The sequence below is a fragment of the Malaclemys terrapin genome, chromosome 2, assembly GCF_027887155.1.
Source record: "Malaclemys terrapin pileata isolate rMalTer1 chromosome 2, rMalTer1.hap1, whole genome shotgun sequence".
Classification (NCBI taxonomy): Eukaryota; Metazoa; Chordata; order Testudines; family Emydidae; genus Malaclemys; species Malaclemys terrapin.
The window spans coordinates 176,942,594-176,955,502 of record NC_071506.1 but is presented as its reverse complement, the minus strand read 5'-3'; the positions used below and the strand labels follow the sequence as shown (position 1 = coordinate 176,955,502).

Below are 12,909 nucleotides of genomic sequence, written 5' to 3'. Positions count from 1 at the left end.
AAAAAAGGTAAAAATCATCTCTATAAAATCAGTATGGAAATTAACCTTACAGGGTAATCAAACTTAAAGAGCTCAGAGGACTCCCCTCTAGTCTCAGGTTCAAAGTACAGCAAACAAAGATAAACACTCTAGTAAAAGGTACATTTACAATTTGAGAAAACAAAGGAAAACTAACACGCCTTGCCTGGCTATTTACTTACAAGTTTGAAATAGGAGAGACTTGTTTAGAAAGATGTGGAGAACCTGGATTGATGTCTGGTCCCTCTCAGTCCCGAGAACGAACACACTCCCAAACAAAGAACACAAACAAAAGCCTTCCCCCCCCCCCAAGATTTGAAAGTATCTTGTCCCCTTATTGGTCCTTTAGGTCAGATGCCAGCCAGGTTACCTGAGCTTCTTAACCCTTTACAGGGAAAAGGATTTTGGAGTCTCTGGCCAGGAGGGATTTCATAGTACTGTACACAGGACAGCTATTACCCTTCCCTTTATAGTTATAACAGGACTGCACTGTGTTACTTGGATGTGAATTTTAAAACATACAAAACTATACATTATTTTAACCAAATAATTAGCCTAACATCTAGTGCAGATACAATGTTGCTAGAATGTATTTTTCAAAGAAATGGTTACTTACTGTAATTGTGGTTCTTCAAGATCTGGGCGCCCAGCGCATCGGAGCCAGAGAAAATTGCCTAGCAGTACCCATAGAGGGGCAGTGCTTGTGCCTCATTGCCTTAGACCTTCCCCCTGGCTACATGAGGTGGAGTTGCCCTGACCCTCCTTCAGTTCCATCACACCAAATGCCTAGAATTTGCCTCACGTCTGCATCATATCTCAAAGAACTAAAGTTACAGTAAGTAATCATCTCTTCTTTGAGTAGATGCAGATGTATATTCCACGTAGGTGACTCACAAGCGGTACCCCCCAGAAGGTGGGGTCAGAGTCTACCAAAACAAGGACTGCAGGAATGCTCTACCAAAGCCTGCATCCACCTTAGAAGAAGTGGTTAAGGAGTCATGAACATATGTATCAATGACCATGCAACAGTCTTAAAATGTCCAATATGGAAACATCATTGAGGAACGCCATGGACATTGCTTGTGCCCTTGTAGAATGAACTAGCACCTGCTGAGGGGCACAGCCGAAGCTATTTCATAAGCAGTCTTGATGCAGGATGTTATCCATTTGGAGATAGTCTGTGGCGAGACCACTTGACCTTCCATGCGATCAGGATATGACACAAACAAATGAGGTGAAGCACAAAATGGTTTAACCCTGTCCAGATAAAAGACTAGACATCTCCTGACATCTAACATCATCCTCAAGAGATCAATGAACTTAGGAAAGAACACAGTTAAATATACTGCTTGTGCAAATGAAACTGAGAAACCACTCTGGACACAAATTTTGGATGTGGTCATAAAGTCATTTTGTCTTTGGAGAATTGTGTATAGTGAGGCTCTGCCACCAGAGCCTGCAACTCACACAGTCTGCTTGAAGATGTTATCACTAACAGAACACAGTTTTCTGACTTAAAAGTGGAAATGGACAAGAGGCCAGGGCCCAAATGGAAATCCCATTAAGGCCACTAGGACTGAGTTACGGTCCCACAGAGGAACCAGTTCTTGGACCAGAGGAAGTAGACAAAGGACCCTTTAAAGAATCTTGTTACCATGGCATTGGAGAAGACGGATCTTCCCTGAATAGTGAGATGAAATGCCGGTATCACTGCCAGATGCCCTTTCAATAAACTCAATGCAAGCCCCAATGACTGCAAGTGCAGCAGGTACTCCAAAAGGCCAGTGTTGGTTGGATTCCCTGGGCTAATGACCACACCAAAAATAACTTTCATTTAGCTGACTAGGTCATCCTGGTGGAGGGTTTTCTACTGTTAATGAAGACTTGTAGGTCAGTGGCCAAACACAGCTCTTCCTTTTCATTCAGCCATGCTATGCAGGGAACTGAGTGCGGGATGCAAGGTGCGGCTCTGTTTCTGAGTGAATAAAATTAGGATGGAGCGGGAGCGATATGGGAGGTTGAAGAGAGAGAGCAAGAAGGTTGGAGAACCAGCAATGTATTGGCCACACCGGGGCAATGAGAATGACCTCGGCCTAATCTACCTAGAGTTTGAGAATGACTTGAGGGATGATCGGGATTGGGGGAAGGCATATGGGAAAGCCAACTGCCAGAAGAACATCTACTCAAAGAAGAATCTTTATTATCCTTTCAGTCAATATACTGATGTCAGCAATGATCAGAGTCTAGTACAGTGGTTTTCAGCCTGTGGTCTGCGGACACTTGGGGGTCTGCAGATTATGTCTAAGATTTCCAAAGGGATCCACATCTCCATTCTAAATTTTTTAGGGGCCTGCAAATGAAAAAATCTTGAAAAACACCAATCTGCTGTATTTCAAAATCTGGAGCATACAGTTCACTTAGTCATCTTTTTACGAGTAGCTCTAACAGCAAGCAGCAACAATGAAATTATGTGCCTAGGTTTTTTTTTTCTTTGAGTGTTCAGAGCATTTTTTAAGTTTAAAAACATTGTTTGGCTCAAGCAGCAGTTGTGTTTAATTTTTGCTAAGAACTGGTGACAACTCAAAGGGAATGTTGAATGGTTGTTCCCAACTATAGTACATAATGATGATAATAATTAATAACGTCACCACCTTATTTTTATATATCACTATACAAGAGTTTGCTGGGGCTCGACCCTCTCCGGGCGGCGGAGAGCCACACCGGCTCGCTACACCCCATTGAGCTTGGAGAAGATTCGTCCGGCCGTGGGGTCTCTCTTGGCAGCTCTTGCTGTAGCCAGAAGAAACACAGTAAGCCCAGCTCTGGCTCAGGGAGGGGCAACAATGCCAAGTCAGGGCTTTGGCCCTCAGTCAGGGCTGAGCAACAAATAAGTAAAGAGGATTAAGCCCAGGCTCTAGGTCAGGGTGGGGCAACAAACGCTGAGTCAGGATCTCAGGCCCTCAGTCAGGGCTGAGTAACAACAGGTCCCAGCCTTCTCAGGCCAGGGAGAGGGGGAGTCTGCCACCCACGAGTTGGGTGGCAGTGGGGACACAGGCCCTTCCACTCCACTACGTCCCAGCCCGGGGCCCTAGCAGCGGCAGAAGACCCGCTGCCGTCAGTGGGGATCCTGGCCACAACACACCGACATAGGCTCTGGCAGTGCTGCAGCCAGACTGGGGTTGGCTGCCCCCGGGCTACTTCCACACTCCCCCTCGGGGCCTGCCTGGGTCCTGGTGTCGGCCTCTGGGGGATCCAGGACCATGGGTTCTTCAGGGCAGGAATTGATCGGCAGGTCCGGCAGCTCCTCCGGATAGCGGGCGCAGGGCAGGCCCAGCGGCTCCTCCAGATAGCGGGTGCAGGGCAGGCCCGGCAGCTCCTGGCGGCCGCCTTGGGCTGCGGAGTTTTCGCAGCCACGAGCTAGGCTGGGGACGTCTGGTGTCTCTGACGGCTGGTGCCTTACTGAGCTCTGAGGGCGAGCCTTTATACTTCTGGGTCGCCGCCTGACCCTCTGGGGGGGCGGGCTCTGAGCTCCCTAGCTCCGCCCACTCCAGCCTCCGGATGGGTTCTTCCCCCTCCTGGGTGGCGGGGAGCCACATCACCTCGCTACAATCACCTTTCTTCCTGAAAGTCTGCAAAGCACTTTACAGACCATATGTAGAATTCATTCATCCCTGAAATGCCGTGACCTCTGGAATGAAATGTGGCAACTGTTTTACAAAGCATAGGAACACTGAAAAGCAGTTTTTAGGTGAATAAGTAAAGTATAACAATGTCTCCAGCTCGACAAATTCATTAGTGTGTTATGTGAGCACTTAAATAGATAAAAATGCAAGTTGATGTTCTACTGTTTCACTTCAAAGAACAGGATGTATTCTTCTCATCATTTAATTATAGAAAAGTTATGGCACAGAGATTGGAGAAGTAATCTGTTCAGATGGTGGTAAAATTTGTGGCCATTCTCAACTGCTTTAGTAGGGGATGCCACAGGAATCATTTCAGAGAAAGTTTTTCTCTAGCTTGCACTGATTTCTCTTTTATTGTTCAGAATTTCATCTTCCCACAGGAATGCAGCTGTCTTGAAAGTTCTTGCTTGCAGAGGGAGAGGGGTTTCTGAGGCAGCTTGGGCCCAGATCATTGAAAATCAAGACAAGACTCTTGAACTTGACTTGTTTGATGGGCACTCAATGAAGAGAATTAAGAAGTTTGTATTAAGCATAACTAGTTTTATGTGCTACCATTGGCCTAAGTTGCTCAGCGGAAGGACTGCTGCTTTCTGGGCCAACAATTTTCTTGACTGTCTCTGATTACACTCCCAAATACAGTGCATTGTGTTGTGAAGTTTGAAGGTCAAGAAGTCATAGATCACCATGGCCATGTCTCATCTGTCTGAATGGGGCAAAGTCTCCTGGACAGCCACAGGATGGGGAAAGGTGTTATCTGAATTGTTGCAATTATAAGGGTACTATACAATAAGGCAATCTTTGTTAGTCAAAACTGTGCATAGGGCCATTAGGTAGATCCTACAGGTATGTAAGAGGAAGTAGAGCAAGAGAATTTGAGACAGACTAAGGACTTGTCTACACGTTGTGGTGATGTTTATTATGGGGACATGGCTTCTAAAATGTTGCACTTTAATTGATCCTTGTAGACCTGCTAATGCACTTGAAAGTTTCCCTACTGCGCTTTAGTGTGCACCAGCAGTGACTACAAAGACCAATTAATGCACAACATATAAAAGCATAATAGCCATACTGGGTCAGACCAAAGGTCCATCTAGCCCCGTATCCGGTCTTCTGACAGTGGCCAATGCCAGGTGCCCCAGAGGGAAAGAACAGAACAGGTAATCATCAAGTGATCCATCCCCTGTCTTCCTAGCTTCTGGCAAACAAAGACTAGGGACACCATCCCTGCCCATCCTGGCTAATAGCCATTGATGGACCTATCCTCCATGAATTCATCTAGTTCTTTTTTGAACCCTGTTATGGTCTTGGCCTTCACAACATCCTCTGGCAAGGAATTCCACAGGTTGACTGTGTGTTGTGTGAAAAAATACTTCCTTTTATTTTTTTTAAACCAGCTGGCTATTAATTTCATTTGGCGGCCCCTAGTTCTTGTGTTAGGAGAAGGAGTAAATAACACTTCCTTATTTACATAGGCCAAAGTGCACTTTAGAAATCACATCCCCATAGTGAGCAGTACCTCACCATGCAGACAAGCCCAAAGTTTAGAGGCTTTCTGAATCAGACAATGAATCGGATTTAAAACCATTATACTGTTCATGTAATCATAAATAAAAGCATTTCAATGAAACCTAAGTCTCCTCAAGAATATTAAAAAAAAAAAATTATTGCTAGAGCTAAGTAGAGAAAGGTAATTCTGTTTTGTGGAGGTTTTTGTTATTCTGAAATTTGGTTTCATTACAATTTCAAAGCCCTGATGTCCCCAACTCCCAAGCAGTCCATCCTGGAGCCAGGAACCTAGAAAGCTTTGAGGTCTCTGATTCCAGGGCAGTCTGTCAAGCAGTCAGCCAAGAAGCCAGGTAGACAAGCTGGCAGGAAACCAGGCAGGGTTCTGTTGCAATTTAGTTCCCCGGGACAGAGAGCAGACTGCGACCCGACATCGTCGTGACGGATGCAGAAAAGAAGAAGGTCCTTATCGTAGACGTCATGGTGCCTTTTGAAAACCGGTCACCGGCCCTCCACAAGGCCCGAGCACGGAAGGCGTCAAAGAACACCCCGCTGGCCAAGACCCTGAGAGCCCAGGGCTACGAGGTCCAGATACACGCCCTGATCGTGGGAGCCCTGGGCTCGTGGGACCCCGTGGGACCCCAGGAGAGCGTGCGGAGTCGGTCGACGTTACGCCCAGCTCATGAGACAGCTCATGGTGTCCGACACCATCAGGTGGTCCAGAGACATTTATACGGAACACATCACAGGACACCGTCAATACCACACTGAGTAACTGAGACCACCGACCAGGGAAATAACCCACTTCCTTCCCTGACAGACCAAGGGACACACCCCACCCACGTACTTATCCGCTACACCGATACTGACTTGGACTCCTTAATCATTCCATGGGTGGCGTACCCAAGCCCACTTATCCACTGACACTTTAAAAACCCTTGCACCCCAATCTGGGACTATGCAGGTTATGCAATATGTATGTATCTTTTCATCCTTAAAAACGATACCTGTACCCCCCATAACCGAAGCCTGACCCCAGATGTACAGTACCTTCCCTCTTATCTCGTGTATATTTCATTTTAAACATTCACTTTAATAAAACTGAAGTCTCCATGGAGTTTCAATTTTGACAAACAGGCAAATTCTGACAAAAACAGTTGTTCTGTAGAATTTTGCCAACCATCTCCAATAATTATCCATATTGGGAAATGGGGACTAATCCTGGTATCCTGGCCAACTGCTTGCACTTCTGTGGAATCCCTTAAGGACAAAAAATGATCAGGACCTCATTTTTCAATCTTATCTAAAATGGCAGCACATGACGTAGCAAAGTACTCCCTAGCACCTTGCTGGAGCATTGATTGAAGGAAAAAGGGAAGGTGCCTCCTATACTGAATCATCCCCATCTTTTGGGCTGGTAATACTAAGTCTACTTCTACGCCAAGAGGTAGAGGTGTGATTCCCCAGTTCATGTACACCTATTCATGTTTGCTCTCATAGAGCACGTAAATAGCAGTATAGCCATGGTAGGATGAGTAGCAGCTGAGCCATGTTTCAGGCATGTTTGTACACAGCACAGCTCAGCCGTGCCTCCATTGCAACCACCCATTCTACCCAGCTACACTGCCAATTATACTTGTGCTAGTTTGGTGTGAGCCAGCATGAGTATGTGCACACAAGCTGGGGAATCACACTTCTAGCTCATAGATGTAGTCATAGATAAACACTGCAATAGATTAAAAACTGCAATAGATGTTGGCATCAGCTATTATACACGTTACATCCGGCAGACATTTTTATTTCCCTATCTTTCAATTACTTTAAAATAAACAAACACTACATGTGTCATCTAGAGGTATGAAGAAAAAGCATACACATAGGGAAAATTTTTATGTACAGCATATTTGGTGGGGAGGAAAAGATAATCAGTTTATACATTAAACACCTTTGTGAACATTAAGATGAGTGAAATGAAATTGTTCGTGTACCTGGGAATAGCCGATTACATCTCCATTTTCATCCAGTACATTAAAATTAATTATTGGACCCTGGACATCAGGACTGCTGAAGTCTGAATCACTGTAGATACGTACAATGGGTGCTCCATTAGCATATTTTAAGGTAGACAGCACAGTGTAGGTGTAATGAGATAAAGCAAAGGTATGATGTTTTATGTTCTCCATGCCACCTAAGAGGAAAATAACATATCTGTCAAATACCTTATTCTCTTGAAACTTTTTGTTTAATAAGATAGCACAGCTGGAAGCCAACCAGTGCAAAGCCTGGAAAGCCGTAATTAGCTCCTTTAAATCATCATACTTCTCAAAATTTTCTTTTCTTACAATGAGCTTTAGTGGTGCTATAATGTCACAAGAGTCACCTACCTCTGAGTTAATCCACATAACTTTTCAGCTGGGAAAATTTGAGTTTAAATTTGAATGGGTCTGTACACATCACAAAATCATTCTGGCCTACTTTTGTTAGAATGGCAGTTTTTGCTCAGGAGAGCCCAAGGACTGGAAAAGTAGTGCTGCAGATCAGGAAACTGTATACCAGTACTAACATAGGATGGAAGATTAGTTGCAGTGCATAGTCCTATATGAGGCTACAAAACAAAGGTTTCATTTTTGATCCCATCTCCAATGACAGTTATTTAATTTTATACAGAAGGGATACTCTTCTCAGTCTACACTTCTGCAGAAGAGGAAAGAGAGGGGATGGCCCATATTCTGCATTAGCTCACACTCATGAAAACTCATTTGCTTCAGTGGGGTTCACAGGGTGTAAGTCAGCACAGAATTTGGCCTGGACAGTAAACAGCAGTATGCTTTCTTTCCCTTCTTCTTTGCTACACCTAATGATTCAAAAGTGAGGACCTCCAAGACCTGCAACTCAGTACCAGGATATTTGGGGAAGTTGCAACATTATGCTCTAATCTCCTCTGAGCAGCAGCCGTGTCATCTGTTTGTTATCATGTGTATTTTTAACACAGAAAAGAGCTGTCGACATCTGAGACTAATCAAAACAACAATAATACACTTTTACTGTCTGAAACAGAAAAATTACATTATTTTTGTAGTATTTATTTCCAGTTTCAAAGTGGCATGCTGTCCTTTTTAGCTATGTTAGTTGGGAAAATGAAGTGAGTGTAGTCATAGAAATGGTGGACATATGGTGAAGAACCTCTATGTTCTGCACAGTGAGGGGTAACAAGATACAGGATGAACACCAGAAGGCCCTTCAAGGAGTCTTGTGAAAAGTTATTTAGCATGATTTGCTGATGTTTGTCATGATAAACTTGGCAAACTTCTCTCTAACACTTAGCTCCCAAAAGGACTTTCATAGTGTCACAGACTTTGAGAAGAAAAGGACTGCCTAGCCTAAGATGTCCTGCATATTTTCTGCTAGAAGGTGGTAGTGTTGTTGAGAAAGGTTATTTCTGTGATACTGCCAGTGCTAGCTGCCTTAGTAGATCTGACTATACTGGCAGTTTCTGAGATGTCTTTAATCGCCTGATGCAGAGCTTTTCTAAATTGGCAGGAACTTTTTGATGGAATATTAAGATATTTCTTCAACAAGTTACAGAGAAAGTCTTTCAGTCTATTTTTCAGAGCACGTATCCTGCCTTCAATTCTGTATTAGCCTTTAGCCATTCTTGATTTAAAATTTCTTAATCACATTTCTTTGTGCATTGGTGAGAGACTGATGAGTTTCTTAATTATTTATCCTCACACAAATGCAACAGCCTGAAGTTGTCCCCTTCCCTACTCCTGCCCCCTGCCGAGGAGGTAGATGGCAAGTAATGTAGCCAAGTGCCTGTATTTTCACCGAGCAGAATGAGTCACAATTAGGGCTGACGGATTGTCAAAGAAAATTATTCAAAACAATTGCCAAGGGTTAATGCTGACAAAAAAAAAAAAAATCACAAATATATGACTCACATGATTTTTTTTTTTTTACAGAATGATCTGTGCTGCCCACTACATAATTTTTGTGATTCCCCAACTTCCTTTCTGCCTGCTGTGACCCAGGGAGTGGAAGGAAGGGGAAGAAGAATTGCAACAGATCTTCAGCCTCCCTCTGGGGGCTATATGCCTGAATCAATGCACATGGTCGTACATGGTGGTTGAAGGAAATAAAATCAAGGGGGGTCACGCTATTTGAGATAAATAAGGATCGGTTACCAGATATTATGACTGATTACTTGGTATTTGTTAGTGTATTTTATTTCTGCATTTTGTCCCCTGCACATAAATTTCTGTGACTGTTCTTATGTCAGGTTCCATGACACTGAACATCTGGATTTTTTTTTTTTTATGAAGTGCCTATTTGGTGTCAGGTGTGGTGGCAGCTTTTAAAACTTTTGAAGGGGATATATTTGAGGAATGGCCTGTGATTTTCAGCTCATTGCAAGGGGGGGTCAAAGGCTCACTCAGTCTATAATTTTAGTGAATTTTAGCTGTTTCATTAAGAGACTCTGCAGTTATTTATTAATCTAAATGATTTTTAAATGGCGAGCAGCATACATGTTATATATTATTATTTCAGTGATGGACACCTATCTAGGGCAGACCAGGTCACACTTACTGATGGAGTTTGATTACTACTGTTGACCAAAACCAAGTGTGCAGGCACATACCTATTGTGGAGGTTATGCATTGTTGTGTAATTTGCATTCACTATTGTATACGTCTGCCTAAGGCATGAATTCATAAGGTAGACTTCCTTGTCTGGTGTAAATGTATATATTTCCACTAATACTTTTCTTATTGCTTTATCACTTGTGTGTGTGTGGGTGGATGTTTTAACTTAAGGTCATTTCAGGCTTCAGCATTTCATATTTTCTGTTTCTAGTGACACAGCATTTTGCACACTATCGGTTGGCACAGTGAATAGCATAACAAGTATTTGCAATGGTTTTTGAACATCAGAGATTGCCAAAAGTTGCTCATTACTTTCCCGCACTGACCCCCTTCCAGCAATATGCCATTTACTCCGTGGTGTTGGTGTTTGGTACTATGCTATCCTGGCTGGCTGTACCATTTCTTTGTTTGTGCCCTGAGGCATCATGATGGTGTCAGCACAGGCGTTGACACTGCTGCTTTACCCCTGAGCCTTTCATACTGATTACAGAAACTGATGGGGGGGTGGTGCTGAAATGTCACTGGGTCCGAGGTGTTCCTTTACTCCATGGCTGCTGTGTTGCTGCTGCCATCACTCATATTAACTAGCTCATAATGATACCGCTCAGCCAGAGCAGCAGTTGTTTGTGGAGGGCACGTTGCAGGTACAAGTTCAGATCCTGCCTTTTTTAACCAGACTAGATTTCTTCTGTCTGGATTTGTTCTCTTATGGCCTGATCCAAACCCTACTGAAGTCACTGAAAGTCTTTTCACTGACTTTGATGGGCTTTGCCTCAGCTCTTCTCATCTGTGATTTTCTTGCCCCTCTTGTGCAAAAAAGAAAAGTGTTTCCTTTCTACTGTCTACCATTATACTCAGATGGAAAACCAATACGTCTTTTACATTTGCGTGGCTGCTGAGTAGCTTTCTAGGTTATATCAAGTCTATTTGCTGCTGCCAGGAACTAAATCCAATAAACATTATACTTTATTCAGTGATGTACACATACACAATGTGAGAATTTCACTCTATTCTGCTTCCTGTTCAGTGCTTCGTATAGATTAACATAAAATGAATTCCCTGTCCCTAGAGTGTGATGATAAACAAATAACAGTTATTACTGATGTCTTATGCAAGTAGGATACACAAGTCAATACAGACTTTGAGCCTGTTCCTGCAAAATGCTGATGCCTTTAACCAAGCTTAGCTCCCTCCAGGACTAGACCTCTGACAGGCTATTCTGCCTTCCACACCTATTCACCATGAACAGGAACAACATGGCCAGGCAGTAGGGTAGAAGCAGAAGAGAACATGTAGATTTTTGGTCTTCTTCTGTAGAACCGGGAAACAGACCTTATGTAGCGTTTCATCTAAACCAGGGGTAGGCAACCTATGGCACTCATGCCAAAGGTGGCACTCGAGCTGATTTTCAGTGGCACTCACACTGGCTGGTTCCTGGCCACCGGTCCGGGGGGCTCTGCATTTTAATTTAATTTAATTTTGAATGAAGCTTCTTAAACATTTTAAATACCTTATTTACTTGACATACAACAATAGTTTACTTATATATTATAGACATAGAAAAAGACCTTCTAAAAACGTTAAAATGTATTACTGGCACGCGAAACCTTAAATTAGAGTGAATAAATGAAGACTCGGCACACCACTTCTGAAAGGTTGCCGACCCCTGATCTAAACGGAGAAAGCATAGAAGATATAGGCCAGATTTTGAAACCCTTATCCACACTAATGAGTAGTTGCTCACTAGAACAGTCCCATTTATTTTAATGATAAACTATATGAGTGGAAATGCTTTTTTAAGAATAAAAATGTCAGTCATGGGAAAGATTGTTACCTCCTTATTCATACCAATCATCCCATCGATGGGTCTACCTGTGTAAATACGGGGAGTCACAATCTGTCTCAGTATTGGGATTTTTATTCCTCCAAATTAATTTCTAGCAATGTATAGATTATGACACACTTTCTCATATGCTCTGAGGATACGATAAATAATTCACAGAAGGAAAGAACTTTCACTTTCTGTGACCAAAATATGCTACTTTCCCCACATAACCAAGTGTCTGTGCCTAAAGTTGGATAGAGTCTTGCAGCATATTCAAATCTTTAAAATGCACCTACTGTGTATACAATATGGAGGCCCTCTACACTCACAGCACTAATTCCATGCATAATATTGTGTGCAATATAGGGATCCCTACTCTCTCAGCACTAATCCTGTGCATAATAATTCAAATCCTTTTATTCTCATCTCTCTCCCCCACCACCTCAACAGTTTTAGACTGTGGAAAGCAATTGCTTAATCCTCCATTCAGGATGTTCTACTGAGACCAAACATGAAACACATACCCAGTGTTTATCTTAATGAGCAGAAGGCTTTTTTGCTGCCCCATCTCTCCCTTCTTTAGAACAGCTAATTTACACTCCTGTCTTTATATGGTAAGGAAGGTTCAGAGTCTTTACTCTGAGTAAACTAAGCAGAACATTCTGAGAAAAGCAGCTATTAATTTTCAAACATCACAACCTCAAGAATTTCCTTGTTCTCAGCTTCTTGGGAGCAGTGTGGAAAGGAGATGCTGCACATGTTCTTTGGCTTGATTCTTAACGTATCCATTTTAATTATTAGTGAAATTCCATTTGGTTTAGGCACTTGTTTAATTGATTTGTAGCACTGTATGGTACTAAATTACAAATTTAAGTCATTTCAATGACTACTTGCAATGAGATCCTCCCTCCTACTTCCTTTCATGAACACAGGCTTTGGTCATATTACTAAAAAGACTATACAAAGCATAACATTTCAGAATGGCCCTGGCCCACTAGAGAAGTGGTAGGATAGATGAAAACAGAAATAGAGAGGTTTTTGAAAAACCTAGGATATTTAGTACACTATATATAATAGCTTATAGACTAGCTCTCCAAAGTACTTAGTTGATATAAGTCCTCAGAGTTTCTTTAACAGAGCAATAAATCCATACCTAAAACACTTATACAAGCAGAGCTCAGGAGGTGTTACCTCCCAGGGTCTTTCTCAGTCCAGCAGAAACCACATCCTCCCTTGG

The 12,909-nt window shown here is 42.8% G+C and overlaps 1 protein-coding gene across 2 annotated transcripts in view; it reads right to left on the bottom strand.

Annotated features, from left to right (window-relative positions):
* Nucleotides 1-12,909, bottom strand: part of MOCOS (molybdenum cofactor sulfurase) — a 363,943-nt gene that overhangs the window by 80,788 nt on the left and 270,246 nt on the right. For both annotated transcript variants that reach the window (XM_054018759.1, XM_054018758.1), the window contains exon 6: nt 7,193-7,392. In XM_054018759.1, the coding sequence (XP_053874734.1) occupies nt 7,193-7,392 (200 nt within the window). The remainder of the gene's footprint in view (nt 1-7,192; nt 7,393-12,909) is intronic.